The sequence below is a fragment of the Plasmodium vivax genome, chromosome 5 (genome assembly GCF_000002415.2).
Source record: "Plasmodium vivax chromosome 5, whole genome shotgun sequence".
NCBI classification, from domain to species: domain Eukaryota; phylum Apicomplexa; class Aconoidasida; order Haemosporida; family Plasmodiidae; genus Plasmodium; species Plasmodium vivax.
Genome location: NC_009910.1, coordinates 301529 through 321033, shown reverse-complemented (window position 1 = coordinate 321033; position 19505 = coordinate 301529). Strand labels below are relative to the sequence as shown.

Sequence of the window (19505 nt, the reverse complement as noted above, 5' to 3'; positions counted from 1 at the left end):
TGTACTCAACGAGGGGTGATGCGGGTGTTTGCGCTTCTGTCGGTTGGGAAAAGATACTACTCTGCCGAAGTGAGCCGCTGGAATGGGAGAAGCACCAGCTGAGCAGCAGCGAGGTATACGCGAAGCGGAGTTGAGAAAGTAACTTGAATCTGCCAAAGGGCTACCACAAGGTTCCCTCAAAACGACGTGGCCATTTTGCGGCACGCCGTGGCGGGAAAAGAGGCGCCACAATTTTCAACGCACCAGGGGGGCGGGAACAAAACTAGAAAAAAATTATTTTCCCAAAATTTTACCAAGGGAGGTAGAGAACTGCACAACTCTTTTGAAAGCAAAATTTTCGCAAAGGTTAAAATGGAAGTATAAATGCATGCGGCAGAACGGGCGTGGTGGAGTCCGCCCAACGGCTGTGTTGGTTTCTTTAAAAGGGGGCCAACCGGGATGAAACGATACGAAGTGAAGCAAAATAAAATAAAACAATGTAACCATTTGTGTCACCGTTTGGGGGCGGGGGTGCACAGAAAGGCGCCGCAACGTAGAGGGAAAGGTCTCCAAATTTTTTTGTGCATAATTGAGCGGACAACGGATGATGATGCGTGAGAAGGGGGCGAGATGAACATAAATAAAAAAAAAAAAAATTAATTTGTGCATATAGGCACGTGCGTAAAGATAATCGTGCGTCTGAGAATTAGCTAAATGAAGAGGAATATGCGATCATGCAACATCGTCGTTTGGTGGAAACAAAGGGGAAAAAATGACGGAAAATTTCCCCCCTTTCGTAATTTTCAAAGTTTCCACAAAATGGCACGCATTTTTATTTACGCGAAAGAGGAAATAACCTTTTGACATGCCATCAATTTGTATGCCTTTTTTTTTTTTTTCTTTTCAGTCTGTAGGATGGATCGACTTGTTCTCATTTTGCCGCAAAATTGGGTGACACTTGTAAGGGTGTCGTTCCTCCTGCTGCGGCTGAGGGGGGCACTTTCAATTATGTCTATGTTGGTTTATGTTCACCTTGATATGCCCCCTTACGCGTGAGCTCTTTTCACAGTTATCCCCCCAAGCGACGTCGCCAAAGGGGGAAAATTCCCGCCCGTCCCATTTCACCAAATTGAGAGAAAATGGCAGTCTCCAAGAAAGCGGTGCATATGTAGACATTGGTCGGGAAGGGCGTCCATGGCGAACGGGTGACACTTGAGGGGGTATACGCCACGCAGGAGGGGAACAAAAAAAAACAAAATAAGAAAGTAAAAAAATAAGAAAATAAGAAAATAAATAGTAAGGCAAATCAAAGCAGGACCAAGCTGCGCCCTTCAAAAGAGCACAAACAGCGAACGCGTTATGTTACCCCTTTCCTTTGCCATCACCAAAGAACAATAAGTTGACGCAGGTCAAAAAAAAAAAAAAAAAACAGCGCAACGTATTTCCTGCCATTCTTCTGTTTCGTTTTTGTCTAATGCGTACAATTTCGCCTTTTAAAAATATTTTCTGAAAATAAATTTTGGAAAATGCACGGAACAGTTGCACATTTGCTTTGTTGTTCTTTTTTTTCATTTCACAAAAGATTATCATTTGCGTCTGTTTGGGAATTTTTTTTTCCAACCAGTCAAGCCATTTGCATACAGAGGAGGCAAAAAAAAAAAAAAATGACAAAACGGTAAAGCGGTGAAGCGGCAAAGCGACGAAGCGGCGAAACAGCAAAACAGCACAATAAATATTGTACGATCATGCTTAGTGTACTTAAACACACAAGTGCAGCGCAAACGTGATGACGCGAAAGGGGCGACTGTAATGAGTATGCCGCCGCGCATCCCGCTCGCATCCTCTCTGTGCAGAGTTGGCATTCATGTTTTTGTTCCCTCACGAGGAAGGCGTAGCCATAGCCCCTTGGGCGAAATGTTGTAAAGCTTCGAATCGGCAGAGTGACACGCGGAACGGAAAAAAAATAAACCAAAACGAAGCAAAGCAAAGCAAAACGAAGCAAAGCAAAGCAAAACGAAGCAAAGCAAAACAAAACAAAACAAAACAAAACAAAGCAAAAAAAAATAAAAATAAAGAAGGAAGGATAAAAAACAACGAAAGGATGAAGCGATAGTGAAACGAATTGCCCAACTGGGGAATCGTCCGTTTCCATTTCTATTTCCATCGCACATTGTTACATTTGAAAAGTGTCCCCCGTTAACAAGCTTTTTTAATTAACCCAAAGTGTTTGTCATTTGTCAGACTGTTTTGTTTTTTTTGTTTTCCTGTCGTTCGTATTTTTCCTCCTGCCAGTTGCGCAACTGTTGACTTTTGAGCTGTGTAAATATCGTGACGAGGTTGCCTCGCCTTGCCAGACGTTCCTGTGCAGGGTAAGCAGCCAGGTGAGCAGCGCAAAAGTGTAAAGCAGCGCAAAACGGCATAAAACTGCGTAAAACTGCGCAAAACGGCGTAAAAATCGCGAAGGTGTGTTTCTTTTTCCTAGTGACGCGGAACCCCTGCGGGTGCAAGGGCGGAATCGAATCGCTCGCCAGCGGAGAGGTGCGATCGGCCGAGGCCCTCCACTCCCCTTGATCATCCCAGAGGTGAGAATCACTCCGCGCAAAGTACAACGCGGAAACATTGCGAAGACGTAAAGGGCGAAGCCAGAATATTTCACGTGCAACTTTGTTAAGAGGAACCAAGCGACGTCAGAAGGAACATACGCAAAATGCAGCGACTCGAGCGCGCGCTCTAGACAGGAGAGCACAAGCAGACGCGGATAAGCACTCCAACAGTGGCACACACGCGTAAACAAGCGCACCCACAAGTGCATATACATCTCCCCCCGCTGCTCCATTCAAACACAACAGCAATGCGAAATGCACGACCAAAATGGCAACCAATTACAGATCGCTAAAGACAGCGGTGGAATACGAATACGGGTATATGATGAAACAGGGGGGCGGGGAAGAAAAGAGCTGGAGAGCAAAGAAGGACCACCCATTTGACAACCATGCAGGGAGAGTAAAATCGGGTCAAAATAACACCTCGTCGAATTACCCCCCTGAGAGGAGCTTCCATTTTGAAAATGGAAGTGCCAAATTGGTGGAAGCGAAAAATGGGTGGAACAGAAATGACCGCAAAGGTGGGCACTCTCAGGATGAGCTAACAGCAGCACAGGGAACCGCTCCAAATGGGGAAATTTTCTTAAAAAAAAAAAACAAAAGCTACAAAGATGATCTGTTAGGAAACTCCACGAAAGAAGATAACACAGCCCCCCCGTCGAATGGGAAGAAGCGCCATTGGGTAGACGGACGGAATGAAAACAGTCAACATAGTGAGCAAAATTTGAAGAGGAAAAAAATAAATGAAATTATAAATAAGTATAGGAAAAATATGACCCTCCTGCATGCAAGGACAAGTAGTGAAGACTCAGTTAACGGTGACGGAGCCAATTCAAAGGAAGACGGGTGCAACTCCCATTTGGATGGTACCTACAATTTGAGGGGGAGTAATAATCTCCACTGTATCGACGCAGATCAGGCGACCCCTCTGCAGGGGGAGAAGAATCCCCGGGTTGGGAAAAAGAGCCAAGTGTATGATAAGCACAACGGTGAGAGTCACCAGTGGGATACGTTAAGGTCTTTGCAAATGGGACATACAGAAATGAAAGAACGTTCAACTGAGGACATTGCTGCACCTCGAAAAGGAGAAGAAAATGTGAAATGGTCAAAAGAGAATAGCTCGAAAAAGAATTCAGAGCCAACGAAAAGTGGTGAACATGGCGAGCGAAGCTACATGAGCAGGTATCCCCTCCTTTGGGAACAACGGAAAAAGGAATACTATTATGGAAGCACCGAACATTTGGTAACTCGGAAAAATTACGGCGTTAGTTTGGGTTATAAAGAGCGCGATGGTCAAGGGGGGGCCAAAAGTAATTCGAAGCTTCCATCCCTTTTGAGCGAAAGGAAAAAAGAAGAAATGGAAGGGGCAGAACCTCCTATTGAAGTGCAGGCACCAAACGGAGCAGGTAACCTTTTGCCCAGTTTTAATCGCCCCAAGGTGTGTGGTTCCTCCGAAGGGGAAAAGAAGAAGAGCGCATTGGACACCCATGGGGGGTTCTCCTTCGGGGGGAGGGACCCTCAAAAGGGTAAGGGCAGCGGTGGCACCAATCAGAGTGGCACCAACCGGGGTGGTACCCACCTGTGTGATGATGACCCCGCCTCGAACAGTTATGACGCACCTGTAGGCGCGGAAAAAGGGAACTCTTTAAATTTTGAGAGACCCGCCGCTATTCAGGGCAACCTAATTAACGGCGCAACCGAAGGGACCTCCACGGGCAGATTTGCCCACCTCAATAAACTGTTTAACCAGACGACATTCACGGATGATGAAAAAAGGATCAGAGAGAGATTCGAGCAAGTCAAACAGATGGAGAAGACGATCGATTTTGAGGGGGGCGTATCGGAGGAGAAGGGAAAGGATCAGCAGAAGGAAGGGAGGAAAGAATCATCCCATGTGGGCGACCTTCCGGGCGAAGCAGGTAACGCAGCGGGGCGTAGCGAGGGAGGCCTCAAAGGTTGGAAGGAAGCGGGAGAGAAGAAGACAAATGGGGCGAATAAAATTGGCGAAAGTAAAATTGGCGAAAGTAAAATTGGCGAGAGTAAAATCGGTGAGAGTAAAATCGGTGAGAGTAAATTTGGAGAGAAAAATTCCCCACTGGGGGGTGAAAACGCGCCAAGAGGTGCCGCTAACAAAAGGCTGACACCAAAGTGGGACACCAAGTTAAGTTACACTTTCGAAAATGGGGAGACCAAATCGCAAGGGAAGAAAGAAGAACGTCGACCGGATGAGGGGAAAAATTCGTTCCTTCACCAGGATGAAACAAAGGAGTACCCATGTGAGGAAAAAAACATTTTTAACTTCAAAAATAAGGGGAAGTACGAAACGGTTAAGGAAAACCATCCTAGTGAACCACACAACCCTGTTGGTGATAAGCCATCCCCATGGACGGTGGAGACTAAAGAAAGGAATCTATCCCTTTACGATAAAATTAAGCATTCTGCTTTGAGTAAAGGGGAAAAGGATCCCCAGTGGAAAAAAGGAGAGGAGGAAGACAACCACCACGTGGATCCCATTTCGGATTACAGAAGAAATGGGCATATGTCCGAACGGAGTAAAAAATGGGATGACTTGAGGGAGAAGTACCTAAACCTGAAAAGAAGACACGCCATTGGTTCGGATGGAGGGAAGAAGAAAGGAGAAGAAGATCGCAACACTTTGGGGGAAGGGAAGGAAAAAGGTCCCTGGATGTCCAACCAGGAAAGGGACAAACTGGGTAACATATTGGTCGGAGGAAAAACGAGCGTGGGGGGGAGTCTCGCATCAAGGAATGGAGTGCTGCCCCATTTGGTTGAAGCGGCTCCCCGTTTAGTTGAAGCGGCCCCCCGTTTGGATGAAGCGGCTCCCCGTTTGGATGAAGCGGCTCCCCGTTTGGATCAATCGCTTAGAAAAAGGGCAGAAACCGAAAAGGCGAAGGGGAAAACCACCAACTCGCGCGTCTATACGTTAAGTAACGATAAGACAGCAGAGCAGAGGAGGAATGACATGCCAAATTGTAGCGAAGGCATTGCAAACAGCATCGGCAACCGCAAGCGAAATTGGCAGAAGGAGGAGGTGGTGCGCACAGAGAAGCATTCCACTCAGGCAATTGCAGAACGGATGAGAAGCGGCAAAGATAAACACTTCGCCAGTGGAGACCTGTGCAGCAGCTATGCCCGTAGCCCGGCCCACCAGGGAAGAAGCGGAAGGAGTGGGGAAGCCGACAAAGGGTTGGAAGCAACCAAAGGGTGGAAACCTTCCTCCGCCAGGGTGCAAAAAAGGGGAGAAACCCAATTTGAGGCGTTCTCCACAGGAGAAGGGAAAGAGAAGGATAATTTTGCACACATCCGTATGGCCAACACGATCGACACGATCGATGAGCAGGATAAAGGAGGGACCACACCCCCCAGTGAGGATCACATTTTAAAAAAGTATCGCCATTTTTTGAGGAAGTCACCCCCGCGTAGGAGCCCATACGTAAGAGCCAGTAAAGGGAGCGGGCACCCAAACCAGCTGCTTCACAAAAGTGAAGAGTTAAAAGGAAAGGAAAAAAGCAACCAACCTGTGAGTAGCCCAAGGGGGGAGAACAACCGCAGTGGTGGATTTGCTCTACCAACAGATCTGGCAAAGAAGAAACCCCCCATGGTGAAAGGCATGTCAGGCGAGGAGTACGCGCAAAGGATGAGCAAAATGAACCCTCAGACGAGGGAACAAATGAATGTAGGCGTAAAGACCAAAGCGAAGAATCCACTCTTCCATTCGACGAATGTCCAAACCGATGTGCACAAAAAAAACACCGTTGAAACGGCTCCGAATGATCTGCACCTATCCAACATAGACAGCTTAGAGGAAATAAAAAAAAAATATGAAAATGTAATTAAACGGGTGAAAGAAAATCTTTATACGGAGAGCAACCACGCGAAGGTGCACAGAGAGGGGAAAAGAACCAACTCGAATGAAAGGATAAAAGAAAATTTAGACATGATTAAGGAACACTTTAATAAAGAAAAAATGAAAATCGATGAGGAGAACAGAATGAGGCATGAAATCAACGTGAAGAGGAAGCTGTACGAGCTAAAGATTAGGAAAGACTTTGAGGAGAAAATTAGAATTCGCAGGGAGATGAACGAGAGGAAGGTAATGGAAGAAAAGCCCATCGAGAAGGCAGACAACATCCACGTGGTGAACCCCCGCGAGGGAGACACCCCTGTGGATGAAGCGGAGAATGGCACAGGTAAGGGACCCCACGGAGGTGCAGCAAAGGGTAAGGAAGTGCAAAACGGGAAGGCAACCCAACGGGAGAATCACAAAAACGCGACAAAATTGGGAAAAACCAAACAGAAGAAAAACATCTTTGAGGATTACTCCAGCGATGGAAGCTACTACAAATACATGTACAGAAATCTGTACGAAGAGACATGGAACAACAAAATGAAAAGCCACTACCACGATGTGGGGGATAATTTTTACCTGCAGGAGTGCTCGGATCATTTTTTCCTCAATGCAAAGGCTCGCCCTTCAGTTGCAGATTCCCGTTCGAACAGCTTCGACAACGAGTTAATATCGCTCAGCAGAATAAAGTTTGACGATTTCGACTACGACTATTTGAATGACATTAACAGGTCTGCGACGAGGAAAAGGGAAAGCCCGCGCCAGGATGGCCAGGATCGTCAGTCACGCGGTGCGCGGCAGTCACGTCAATCACGCCAATCGCGCCAGTCGCGCGGGGAAGAGGAGGTGGGAAGAAACCCCCATCTGTTGAAGCCGAAGGTTATATTGACCGACAGCGAGGGGAGCCCCAGAAAGAAACGCTCACAATGGAACACACAATGGAACGCACAAACGAATGGCGGAGGAATGCACGAAAGTAGCTTCAGCGATTCGTCTTTAATCAAAAGGAAAGCAAATCGTGGGGGCAGAAGAGCCCCCGACTGCTCGCGCATCCCGCCGGACTCCAGTGGGTACAAACAAAACGACAGCGAGAATATTCTGAACAAGCTGCTGCTCATAAAGCACCAGAATAGGGCGCGCGGGGGGGAGACGCGTGAAGAGGTGGAAATGGATGAAGAGGTGGAAGAAGAAGAGGTGGAAATAGATGAAGAGGAGGAAGAAGAAGAGGTGGAAATAGATGAAGAGGAGGAAATAGATGAAGAGGAGGAAGCCGAAGAAGAAGTGGAAGCAGATGAGGAGATGGAAGCAGAGGAGGAGATGGAAGCAGAGGAGGAGATGGAAGCAGAGGAGGAGATGCAACCAGATGGAGAGACTGAAGCGGAAGAAGAGGTAGAGGCAGACGAGGAGATGGAAGCAGACGAAGAGATGGAAGCAGAAGAAGAGGCGGAAGCAGACGAGGAGATAGAAGCAGAGGCGGAAGCAGAGGGCGAAACTGAAGTGGATGAGGAACCCCCCGTGGAGGAAGAAAATCAAACCGACGTGGACCAAGTCACCCTGCAGAATGACCCTCCTGAAGAGGAGAATGCCCCTCGCGCTAAAAGGAAGCGGACACGAAACGAATCCAGTTGCAGCAATGGTGATAACACGGGGGGAGGAAACCCCGCCGTGCAGAGGAACAGCAGCCCAGGGGAGGAACATTCGACGGGAATGAAAGGATCCAATTTGAGAGAAGCGGGCGTGGAAAAAGAAAAAAAGACAAACAAACGGAGTGATCAAAACAGGGACAACAATCATTCGAATGGTTCAGAGAAGGATCAGCAGAATAAAATGCCAAAGAAATCGAGCGGACGTGATGACAGTAACGAAAGTAACGAAAGTGAAGACGATGAAAACCATTTGAAGCGTTCTTTATCATCATCGGATAACGCAATGCCCAAAATTAACATTCTAAACAATAGGGAAAATTATATTCCCCTAGACGTTGCCCTTAATTTCGTTATAGACAATGAGAAACTAAAAAAAACGAACGTGCAGAAGGAACACAAGGGGAGCCAAAAGAAGAAGTAAGCGCAAAAAAAGCGGCTTCGTTCAGTGCTATTAGTGCTGGGGGTGTCTCCTCGGGGACGGCCACTCCGACCCTGGGCGGAAGTCCTCCTTGTGACCTTCTCCTTCCGCAGCGTTCACGTTGTACGCCGTGCCGTTTTCCCCCATTTCGTGAGAGTTTCCTTCATTTCCCCTTTTACGCCTTTCTTCCATGCAGGACCTTCGTGCAGTGGCTGATGGACGAGCGCAAGAAACGGCTAAAGAACAATTTGCCCATCGATATTTGAGATGCCCCCGCGGAGTTATTTTTGCGCCACGCGTGTGCGAGTATGTAGCGGCGTTACTTCAGCGGCGTAACCTTAGCGGCGGTGTGTCTACGCCAGTTTCGACCGCTTTGGCGGCCCCCATTTGTGCCGCGGCCCCCAATTTGCGTAACGTGGCCGCTTTCGCGCCAACATGTTTTTGTGTAACTCCTGTGTGCTTCTCAACAGTTGTGAAGAAAAAAAAAAAAAAATGATAAAATGATGCAAAAACGCATTAACTTTTTTTTTGTTTTTTAAAACCTCATGTTATGCACGACCCAAAGCAGGGTGTAGAAACATGTTTGTGAACAATTGAAACAAGCGCTTGTGAATTTTGTGATTTGGACGTCCGGCGTGGTGGAAGGGGCCGCGGAGGGCGCGCGCATGTGTGCAGGGAAATGTAAAAAAAAGGAAAAAAAAAAAAAAAAAAAATATATATATATATAATACATATACACATTTGCAAAATGCGAAGCACACCAAACGAGGCTTGCCGCGGATAACGCTAAAGGCAGGTCGCAACAAGACAGGGCACTGCAATTCCCCCGTTTCGAAGCGAAACAGAACTGCAGTTTTGCCCCTCCGTAGGAGTAAGCTATTTGTTTATTCCTTTTTTGAACTTTTCACCGAGTAAGCAGGAAGACGCTTTTGGTGGAAAACAAGCGCCCCTGCTGATTAAGCGCGCAACGGAAAATGGTGGGCAGGTGAACAATCTGCAGTGCGTGCGCAGACGAATTAGCAGCGGAGGGGAAAAAAAAAAAAAAAAATAAAATAATAAATAAAGCAAAACGAAAGGAAGCGAAGCGGAACAGAAACACCGCGCTGCACTTGCAAGAAAAGGGCCCCACCTCAAAGTCGACGAACCGTGGCGCAAAAAACTCCCAGTTGAAAACCCCCTCTCAAACGAAAGCTAAACAAAAATGATCTCTGTAACGATAATCAACGACAGCGTGCGTGACAAGTTGTCAGATTTGGGGTTAAGCGTTTTCATAGGTATGTCGCACGAAAGCGCGCGTAAATTTTGCCTGCACACCTGTGGCATACATCCCAACCTACTTCGCCCTCAGGAAACTTAAAGAGAGCGAAAAAATTACTAAAGAATAGCGACATAAATAGCAAATTTTTGGTGAGCACAAAGGGTGGATGTGGTGTTTTTTTTTTTTTTTTTAAGTGCGCAAAGGGGGATGACAGTGGCATATAACACACACCCTGCGCCCAGACATTGCACATCGTGCATTGTACATCTGTGTATGCCTGCACGGAAATGCAAGCAGACGCGCATCCGCGTTTGCATCCACGTTTGCATCCACTCATTTGCTTTTACGCTCACCCCGTCAGAACGACAACAGCCTACTCCACATCTGCGCCCACAATGAAGACACGAATATGTTCTATTTTCTGCTGAGCAATGGGTGTGACTATAAGCATGTTAATGTAAGGGGGGAGAAAAACATTCCACTGACTGGTTACTAAAGCGGAATGTAATTCATGGGGGGAGAGGGGGACAATACTTTTAAGAAAATGCCAAGATCGACGGTGCAGAAACGCACACTGGGGTTAAGAAGACGTTGAAACGGTCTCCTTCTCCCCTTTTACATACCATATGGAGCGTTTATCTGCACCCTACACCCTGCACCCTTTTTCAGGAAAACGGAGACTCCTGCCTGCACATCATCGCGCTGAATAACAACGTCTACTGTTTGGATATCCTCTGCCGGAACAGCATCAAGGATATCATTGACTTAAAGAATAAGGTACGTGTATAATACGCCCTCTTAAGGGGGATACGTCTTTTTTAAAATTACCAAAAGGGGCACTTAAAATAATTTGTAGAGAACATAAAAAACAGAATGTACTCCTTTACCTGCTCAAATGCGTCAGGAAGGAGACACCGCTTTGCACATTGCTATAAAAAATGGATTTCCGGAATTTTTCACCCTACTGATAAAATACGGCGCAGACGCGTGCGTAAAAGACGACGTAAGTGGCGCCTTCGTTTGGGGCGTTCTGTGCCCCGTGCGAGAGAGGAGAAGTGAACAGGGTTACCCGCCCGTTTGTTCCTCCGCTGATTTACCCATTTACCATTTTTGTTAAAATTAGCTCATCCGTCGTGCCACCGCCGTACAAGTTTATTCGTTTCGTTTTTGTTTCCCCCTTTTTTGCCAATTTGGTTCCATGGATGGGCGCTTTATTTCTCTCCCCCACATTTTACCTCCTTTTTCTACCCCCCTGCTTTGCCAGTTCGACATGGACGCCTACGAATTGTTGGACCTCTACAGGAAGAAGGAAAAATTTTACGACTGCAATTCGAGCACATATGCGAACATGTTTAATTTTTTAATAACCACGAGGAAGGAGCGTTAGGGAATTATTTTTAATTATTTTTTTTCTTTTTTTCGTCCTTTTTTTTGCCCTCTTTATGTGAACAAAATGTATAGACGCGCTGCGCACACATTCGCATGCCTTTTTAAAACGCGAAATTGTAAATTATGAATAAAGGAAAAGGGGTTACCAATGTGAGGAGTTTTCTGGGGAAGGTGTACAAACGGGGACGCTACTAGCGTTGGCGGTGTTGGCGGTGTTGGCGGTGTTGGCGGCGTTCCCAGCCACGCAGCAATTCCTCAAATGTGTTAGTCGCACGTTTGGGGCCCATTTTGAAGCCCCCTTTGAAGCCCCTTTTGAAGCCCTTTTGAAGCCCCTTTTGAAGCCCCTTTTGAAGCCCCTTTTGAAGCCCTTTTGAAGCCCCTTTTGAAGCCCTTTTGAAGCCCCTTTTGAAGCCCTTTTGAAGCCCCTTTTGAAGCCCTTTTCCAACCCCCGTTTGTGCCCCCCTGCTGCTTCTCCCATTTCGCGTGCCCCCTCAACTTTTTTTTTTTTTTTTAACGTATTTTTAAAAAATACATTTTGGAATTCCTCCCCCCCCGAATGGTTTAGCTACTCGGAAAAAATGACTTCCTGAGACCCAGCGTGCTTACCCAACCTCTGTGCTTGGGTGTTCCCTCGTTTTCTCATTTTCCCCATTAACATTTTATAATGTTAAGTAATTTTTTTTTTTTCGTCCTGGCACATGTGTTTATATTTTCCCTGAGGAATAGCGAGTACGTCTGCTGCTTTTACACCCCCAAGGTGTGTTGCACAAAGTTGTTTCACTTGAGGGAATCGAATGATGCGTCGAGCTACTCCGAGGGGCGCGAACGGTACATGCAGGTAGGCAGAGCGAAGCACACCGGCGCAAGGTTATGCGGTGTGAAGAAGCGTTCACCGCGTAAAGCTGCTTAACCAAGAGAAGCGTCTGTAACTCCCCAACGTGAGCCCATGAACACGCACAGCCACCTCGCCAAATACAGACGCAAACAAATGAGAGAAATAAAAAAACACTCCACTTTTCACAATTAAGGAAAAGAAAATGAAGCAGCTGAAGCTCAAGGCGGAAAACAAGGTCGTCAAACAGTTGCGAATAACGCCGAGGTAATGGGCCAAGTGGTCGTCCATCTATACATGTGTCTGTTTATACGTGTGTCCGCCCGCGTCTATGTGCTGCTTACATCGTATGGCTGCTCCACCGCGCTGACGCCCACCTGCGCGCACCCCACCCGCTTCTTCGCAGAATTGGGGCCAACGATTTGCTTATAAAGATAAATTCAGCGAAGCAGTTTCTGCTGAGGAGACACCGGGTAAGCACGCCCTTCACACAGTTCTGTGTGGAAAGTAAATTAACCAGCATAGGTGCGATGACACAAATTTACTTGTGGGTTTATCACAGCCTCCGCAATATTTCCCCCCGGCAGGTAAAATTCATTTTGACGCTGAAGGGCAGGGAATACACCAACGTGGAAAATGTAAAAAAAATTTTCGCAAAAATTTCCGAAGAATTAAAAAGTTACGGCAACTCGGAGAGCATGCGGCAGAACGGCAATGTGGTGTCTCAGTTGTTTAATTTGAAGGCCAAGAGGAAAAATGAAAGCTCACTCGGGGGGGGAGCAGCAGGAGGAAAAGAAGGAGGCATTAAGTAGGGCGCACGCACGTAAGGGTAAGCAAACGTAGGTGTGTGCCTCCGTACGTGTCTGGAGCCACGTGAAAAGGAGAAAACCGCCACAACGGTTTGACCATCTATAAGTGATAATTCTTTCTTTGTTTCTTTTTTTTTTTTGTGTGCAATCAGCATTTGTGCCCCCCCGCCCATCTCAAATGTGAGTTTATGTGTATGGGGGGGGAGAACAACGTTTTTGGTCTTTCCTCAATTTTGTTCGCTTCGCTTGTGGGTTTTTCCCCTCAGCTTGGAACAAGTCGCATTTATGAACGCGCCTTGGCTGCTGGGTTACTTGGCTACGTGGCTACTTGGCAGCAATTGAAGGGGAGTTTTAAAAGTTGTTTGTGGGTGACCGCTTATTGCGCTTCCCCCTTCGGTGGCGCACGTTTAACTAAAAAATTAAAAAAATACATTACAGCGGGGGGTTCCCCTGTGCGGAAAAGTGCCCTGTCCGTTTGGGGGCGCGCGTGAGGTGTGGAGCATAATTGGGGGGGTATACTACTGGCCAAACGTTGACGGACCGTAACGTACCCAGTGTGGCCCTTCTCACGGGGTAAAAGTGAACTTCTTTCCTTTTGTGATTCAAATGTGTGTATGAGTATCATGCCCACGGAAGGTGTGGCCAAATTGGGGGGGAAAAAATGTCAACAAATTGCACGTCTGGAGTTGCCTCTTCTTCCTTCTTCCTCCTTCCTTTCCCCCCTTCCTTCCTTTTGCCCCTTCAATAATCCGATGAATCGTCCTTCATCGCTCCGCAGCACTTTTTAAACTTCCTGTTGGACCCACAGGTGCACAACTTGTTATTATACTTGGAGGACCCCTTGACGTAAAATTTATTTTTGTTAATGTCATCGTATCGAATAAAGTTATCGTCACTGTCTTCGTTTTTAAACTTCCTGTTCCGCAACTCCGTTTCAATTTGGTTCATTCGCAAATCACCAATTAGGTATTTCCTCCCCTTGTTGAAGATAGAGTATGCGCTTATGGCGTTTCCCCCGCTACCACCTCCACCACCGCCATCGCTCGAGTGGTCAAGGTTTAAAAAGATAATGGCAATCAGAATGAGGATCACATACACTACGCCAAATATGCCGTAGAAGAAGTAGCATGAGCATAGTAAGATGGTGGATGTGATTTTCGGGTGGGAGTACACTATGCTGCTGCCATTCTTCCTCTTCGCGCTCTTTTTTTTCTTCGACATGTCTTCACGTACCGGCGCAGTGAAAGGGTAGTTTGGGAAGTGGTGAAGAAAAGGGGGGAAAGGCGGAGGAAAAGCAGTGGAAAAGCAGTGGAAAAACCATCCATTCAACTTCCTCCCAGGTGCTCCTCTTCGATCAAATTAACTATCTTTAAAAAGGTGAGGGGGGCCTCCTTTCGCTCTCCTGACTCTGAGAATTTTGGAAGTTGCCTCACTGGGGTGCCAACTGGCAAGGAATCCCAAATCAAACGAACAAAATGTAACAGGAGGGGGAAAAAGGAGACGGTTAAAAAGCGAAGTTAATCGGCGGGAAGTCCCCCATTTTAGTGCTTCACTTTTTTGCCACATAGCACTTCCCGCCATGGGCAATTAAAAAGGGGTGCATGCACCGGGCGTCATGTGGTGTACCCGCACGAGTGTATGCGGGGGAAACGATGCACAGGATTGGTGCGCTCGATGGTTTCCTCTTTGTTTACTCGTTTGGCCGGTTAGCAGTTCCCTCGCTTAGCCGCTAAAGAGTTCCCCCGTTTGTTTGTTACTTGTTGTTTTTTTTTTTTTTTTTTCCAGCTCCTTAAACCGATGAGCAGCACCATTACGTAGCCATTTTTTCCCCTCACCTGTGTTGAACACTTCCGTTTTATCTTCAAATTTGAAACGATCGAGTGTTCACTCCTCCCACACTGCATTCCCAACTTCGTGGCCATCCGCACGCAGCGCTAAAATGGCAAATAACGTAATGGAGGAGAAACAGAAGAAAGCAGGTAACACCTCATTTTGCGCGCCCCCTTCTGTGCCCATCAAATGTGTAGAAACGGGAAAAAAAAAAGAAGGGGCCTATTTGGCGGATAACCTCATGGGGAGAATCACCCGTTCATGACACCCCAAATGGGCAACAGCTGGGTGAAACATTTGTACCCATCTGTGCACACCGCTGCACAGGCGTTAACTTATGTGGCCACCCTTTCCCTTTTCCCTCCAGGATTTTGTAGACGCCTCTGCGGGGGGATATGTCACGCCCTTAAGGGCCCGAGCATAACCCACAGCGTTCTGTTTGGAATATGTGGAGGTACTATAAGAGCACTCACTCTGTGTGCACAGCGCATCAGTCATTCTCAAAAGAAGCATATTGTGAAGCTGCCCCATACAATGTGCCTTCTCTCTCTCCTCTCCCCCTCCCCCTTTTTCGTAGGCCTCTTTTACTACGGCGCCTACTACGGCTACAGGTACTTGAAGATCTCCTTTTTTGATACGATGCATGTGTCCAACGAAAGTAGAAGACGATTTATGGAAAAGCAAATGTTGTTTTACAACGACATGGGTTATAACTTGTCAATGAAGTACATCGGTAAGGGCGTGCCCACACGGGGGGAGGGCAGACCCCCAGAATGGGAAAACTCCAAAGAAACGCCAGCACGGGGGGAACCCTACTCAGGCAACTGTGCAAATGTGCCTCTTGCATTTTCCACCCTCCCCTTTTAGGAAATTTATGCAAATACTATGACCCAGTTGCGCTGCGGCTTCCCTTTCAACCACTGTATGTAATGAGGAAGAGGGAAAAAAAAAAAAAAGAGAGGGGGAGAGAGCACCATTTGCTGTTTATTTTGCTGTCCATTTTGCCTGCGCGTGGAAGTTGCCCCACCAGTACACCATGACATGGCTCACGCGGCGGGACACCCGCACAGCAACTGTGCAGCGTTATATGCATTATGGTTGCACGGCTAACCCGTACGGATTGCCTCCTTTTTTGCTTCACTTTGCAGCGATGATAAGTATAGGCTTTAATTTTGCGAAGATACGCCACGGTGTGTAGTCCTCATCATATGAAGAGACACGAGCATGACCACAGCGCGTGTTTTTTTTTTTTTTTTTTTTGTTCCAAATGTGTATTAAAATATGGACACCCGTATGTCACGACAGAGTTGAAGAATAATGGCTATTTTGAGTGCTCCTTTTTATTTTTTTATTTTTTCGCCATAGAAATGGATAACCAGTTTGACCCCTACGTTTTAAGTACCGTTTTAATGGAGCCAATGAAGCGCTGCTGTACATAAGTATGCGAGGTTGGCCAAGCTTTGGGCATACGATCTGAGCATGCGCGGAGAAGAAACAAATCACCGCGTGTTGTTAGCGTACCATCGAGGGGATTGCCCTTACCGTTTGGGGGATCCCTTTTTGCGAAGGCTCCTTCGATAAGGTTTTATTTTTATTTGTTTTCGCTCGGAAAATTCGGCCCTCGCATGCCTTGCATTTTCATATGTCGTGAATTTATTTTGCATCAACGTGGAGCGTCATAGCTGCATGGAAAGTGGCCCAAAAAAAAAAAAAAAGGCATAATCTGCGACGTAGTGAAGTGCCAAAGTGGCAACAGTTTTTTCTTGCCACAATCGCGTATGAACTGAATTTTTTTTTTGCCCTCTATTGGGGCCCCCCCAAAAAAAACGGCGTAAAAATAGTATAACCAAAGGTTCAGTGCGATTAACCCCGTAAAAGGGAAAAAAAAATGTAGAGGGAAAAAGGACAAGGCGAACAAGGCGGAAAATAAAAGGAAAAGAAAAAAAATTAAATGCAATACATCCATAAAAATAAAAGCGAAAGGGTGTTCTTCGGACGGTCAGTCATGCAATCTGCATATTCTCCGCCCCCCTCTAATGTTTGTAAAATAAATTCCGTACGAAGGGAAGGGAAGCGGGACTATAAATTTCTCGCTCCCGAAGAAGGAAAAAAAAAAAAATAATAAATAAAAAAAAAAAAAACATAAAATAACACATGCGTAGCTCTTTTTATGCGCATATAATCTCTCACCTGTTGGGCGAGCGGATTTCCAAGTAGGCGGAAAAGTAAGCTGGCGTGCCCGCAAATCGTGTACCCATCAAACGTGCAAAAGATACGCGTAAAATAAAATCGAAGCAGAGTAGCATATACCGCGGCGGAGGTACCCACCGATGCCTGGTACGAAGCACGTGCCATCAGGAGCAACTTATGCAACTGACCAGTATAACGTGAGTTTTACCAGATCCCTCGCCTACGCAGATTGGTCTGTTACGCGAAGGCCAAAAGGGTGAGGAAAAAAAAAAAAATGAGCACCACTGGGGAAGTTGGAAACCCTGCAAAGGTCGAAGAGGGGGGAAGTAAAAAGAGCGCCCGAGTGGAGGATGGAACAGCCCCGCCCCTTGTTAAAGAAAAAAACGAAACGGTTGAAAAACCTGATCATGGGGACGAAGGGGCCGAGCCAAAAAACGAACAGGGCGCCAATGATAAGTGTCTTCAAAATGATTCCTCAGAAAGTGCAGAACGAAAGGGAAGAAAAAAAAGGAAAATTCAAAAGGGCGATGTAAAAAGTTGCGATTTAAAAAGTTGCGATGGAGAAAATGAGGCGAACCGTAAGGGAATCGAAAACGTATCAGGGGAAAAAGAAGATGAGGGAACCCTGTCAAGTGACGATAAAAGCTCGAGCAGTGATGAAGACCATGACGGTTTGTTGCTCACTTCCAAGTTTAAAAAAAAGTTCAGCGATTTGCTACTCAAGTTGAAAAGTAAAGATGCCAGCCTGCTGCCCAAGGAGGGCGACTTTTTTTTCCACGACAGTGATTTTGAGACGGACGTGTCGGACGACGGGGGGGAAGGCGAAGGGGATGGAAGCGAAGGGGGAAAAGGTGACCAAGTTGGCGAAGTTAACGAAGTGGGCCAAGTTGACCAAGTGGGCGAAAGCGCCGCCAGCAGGGGCAGCCTGAACTATGCGGACTACTTCAAAGACATCCTAATGAAGGAGGGGTCGCATGCCATTGACGAGGAGGAGGAAAAACTGATCGAGAAGGAAAAAGAAGCCTGCTCGCAAAAAAACAAAAAGAGCTACCTAAACGAGCAGGAGGAATTAAAAAAAAAAATTATAGAGGCATGCAAAATTGCAGAGGAACAAAACGAAAATGAAGGTGACGATGGAAATTTCTTCACCATAAAGGAAAAAACGGAAAAGGAAATTCTGGAGGAAAAAACATATTATGAAAACTTCCTAAAGACGTCCAAAATTGTAAAGGAAGAGGATGGACTGCTAAAGGAATACTGGAATGACAATTTAAATAAAGATGAAGAATTTTTAAGGGACTATATTTTGAAAGAATTGTGGAGGGAAGATAAAATCCACAACGTTTATGAAGACATTGACGAAGTTGACGATGAAGAATTGGATAAAGCTGCCAAGTTTGAAAAGACGTACAATTTTCGCTATGAAGAACAGAATGGAAATATTATAAATTCCAACCCGCGCCAAATAAAGAGCAGCGTGAGGATTGACATGAGGAAGGAAAAGAGGAGGGAAAAGCGGAGAGAAAAGAGGAAGAGGCAGAGGGAGAGGAAGCGAAAGAACCTCACGGAGGATTTGAAAATGGAGGGCAGCAAAAAAGGCAAGAAAAAGGAAAGCAAACAGGACCGCAAAAGGGCAAACGCTGTTAGCGGCGAGGGGGGGGGAGACGCGGAGGATAACGACACTGCCAATATGTGCCTTCCAAAGGAGGAAAAAAAAAAAAAAAAAAAAAAAAAGGCAACCGGTGAAGATGCGGGTACGGTGGAAAATTCGAACGATATGTGGTTTTTATGCGACGAATGCAATGTGCCTATTAGCCCCCTCAATTATGTGTACGAGTGCACCTGTTGCGACAACTTTGCCGTGTGTAAACCCTGTTTTAAAAAAATAACACATGAACATGATTTGAAGAAGCAGGTAGTACCTCTGCATTGCGCGCCTCCAAAGGATTACCAAAAAGGGAATGCCCCCGACATAAGTGGACCCAAAAGTAACAACCGCAATGGCGGTGAGAAGAAGTATAGCGAATTGGAATACCTGGAGAACGACTCGAGTGCTTATGAAGACCTAATTGATGACATGCCCATTCGGTTCAAATACTTCAAGGTGAAGCCGGAAACTTTTAAACTCACCACCGACTATATTTTAAAAACGGACGACGAAACGTTGAATCAGATTGTCCCCCTGCATTATGTCTCCCCCTATTTCAAGCACGACGGAAAGGCTAAACTTCGAGACTTTAGCGGAAAAAAAGGCGATGCCCAGGAAAAAAAGAGACCGAAATTTAATGGCAGGGCTGCTGCACGCAAAGGGCGCGGCGATTAAGGGGGGGTATCCAAACCAGTGCTATCATGTGATATTATGCAAACGCCTTTATGTCACCCACCACGTGAGGGGCACATCACCCAGTGAAGCACACTCACAATGGTGTAAAAAAAAAAAGTTTAAAAGGAACGGAAAAAAAACTCCCAGCGGGGGAGAAGGTATGGTTAAAGGTGCACAGAGGTGAACACCTGATTGGTAAAACGTATCAAATTTGTAAAGCGCATTCTGTGTGCACGTGAGAACACGTGTTGCAAGCGCACGTAGCCCTTTTAAGGGCAAAAGAAACAGGTGGAAAAAAAAACTGTTGCGTACTTTTAAAAGTGTTTTTATGTGTGCAGTACACAGGAGTGTATAAGTTAG

General features: G+C 46.4%; 5 protein-coding genes across 5 annotated transcripts, besides 29 other annotated features; 4 read left to right on the top strand and 1 right to left on the bottom strand.

Moving 5' to 3' along the window:
- Positions 1-141: 141 nt before the first annotated feature.
- Positions 142-162: a microsatellite.
- Positions 163-897: 735 nt separating this feature from the next.
- PVX_089110 (hypothetical protein, conserved) lies at positions 898-9105 on the top strand. Its single transcript, XM_001614862.1, has 2 exons — positions 898-8513; positions 8711-9105. Exons 1-2 carry the CDS (start codon positions 2851-2853, stop codon positions 8778-8780), a joined length of 5733 nt encoding a protein of 1910 aa, XP_001614912.1. The 5' UTR covers positions 898-2850; the 3' UTR covers positions 8781-9105.
- Positions 1325-1349: a microsatellite.
- Positions 1895-1923: a microsatellite.
- Positions 2350-2414: a microsatellite.
- Positions 2415-2436: a microsatellite.
- Positions 3662-3688: a microsatellite.
- Positions 4622-4647: a microsatellite.
- Positions 5247-5266: a microsatellite.
- Positions 5686-5754: a microsatellite.
- Positions 5925-5958: a microsatellite.
- Positions 6614-6640: a microsatellite.
- Positions 6735-6764: a microsatellite.
- A 27-nt stretch (positions 9106-9132) lies between the features above and the next one.
- Positions 9133-9159: a microsatellite.
- A 468-nt stretch (positions 9160-9627) lies between these two features.
- Positions 9628-9767: a microsatellite.
- PVX_089105 (hypothetical protein, conserved) lies at positions 9716-11159 on the top strand (the record flags this gene model as incomplete). The annotated part of the gene is made up of 6 exons (XM_001614861.1): positions 9716-9788; positions 9863-9921; positions 10134-10229; positions 10442-10549; positions 10677-10775; positions 11037-11159. The coding sequence occupies 6 exons, from the start codon at positions 9716-9718 to the stop codon at positions 11157-11159; spliced, it is 558 nt and encodes a 185-aa protein (XP_001614911.1).
- Positions 11109-11128: a microsatellite.
- Positions 11160-11500: 341 nt separating the features above from the next.
- Positions 11501-11615: a microsatellite.
- A 583-nt stretch (positions 11616-12198) lies between these two features.
- PVX_089095 (translation initiation factor IF-3, putative) lies at positions 12199-12805 on the top strand (the record flags this gene model as incomplete). The annotated part of the gene is made up of 3 exons (XM_001614860.1): positions 12199-12260; positions 12400-12466; positions 12581-12805. 3 exons carry the CDS (start codon positions 12199-12201, stop codon positions 12803-12805), a joined length of 354 nt encoding a protein of 117 aa, XP_001614910.1.
- Positions 12251-12273: a microsatellite.
- Positions 12504-12542: a microsatellite.
- A 443-nt stretch (positions 12806-13248) lies between the features above and the next one.
- Positions 13249-13345: a microsatellite.
- Positions 13346-13528: 183 nt separating this feature from the next.
- PVX_089090 (hypothetical protein, conserved) lies at positions 13529-14244 on the bottom strand. The gene has a single exon (XM_001614859.1). The coding sequence runs from the start codon at positions 14021-14023 to the stop codon at positions 13544-13546; it is 480 nt and encodes a 159-aa protein (XP_001614909.1). The 5' UTR covers positions 14024-14244; the 3' UTR covers positions 13529-13543.
- Positions 13727-13876: a microsatellite.
- A 519-nt stretch (positions 14245-14763) lies between the features above and the next one.
- Positions 14764-14902: a microsatellite.
- Positions 14903-15164: 262 nt separating this feature from the next.
- Positions 15165-15189: a microsatellite.
- A 43-nt stretch (positions 15190-15232) lies between these two features.
- Positions 15233-15272: a microsatellite.
- Positions 15273-16802: 1530 nt separating this feature from the next.
- Positions 16803-19251, top strand: PVX_089085 (hypothetical protein, conserved). Its single transcript, XM_001614858.1, has one exon. It carries the CDS (start codon positions 17097-17099, stop codon positions 19143-19145), a length of 2049 nt encoding a protein of 682 aa, XP_001614908.1. The 5' UTR covers positions 16803-17096; the 3' UTR covers positions 19146-19251.
- Positions 17432-17604: a microsatellite.
- Positions 17519-17548: a microsatellite.
- Positions 17908-17962: a microsatellite.
- Positions 18425-18493: a microsatellite.
- Positions 18889-18967: a microsatellite.
- Positions 19252-19447: 196 nt separating the features above from the next.
- Positions 19448-19492: a repeat region.
- Between the last annotated feature and the right edge of the window lie 13 nt (positions 19493-19505).

Excerpts from the sequence above, each read along its gene's own strand:
- PVX_089110 (XM_001614862.1), top strand. The coding sequence starts at position 2,851 with ATGGCAACCAATTACAGATCGCTAAAGACAGCGGTGGAATACGAATAC. Across the intron at positions 8,514-8,710 it reads AAGGGGAGCCAAAAGAAGAA|GACCTTCGTGCAGTGGCTGA; the intron begins GTAAGCGCAAAA and ends TCTTCCATGCAG.
- PVX_089090 (XM_001614859.1), bottom strand. The coding sequence starts at position 14,023 with ATGTCGAAGAAAAAAAAGAGCGCGAAGAGGAAGAATGGCAGCAGCATA.
- PVX_089085 (XM_001614858.1), top strand. The coding sequence starts at position 17,097 with ATGAGCACCACTGGGGAAGTTGGAAACCCTGCAAAGGTCGAAGAGGGG.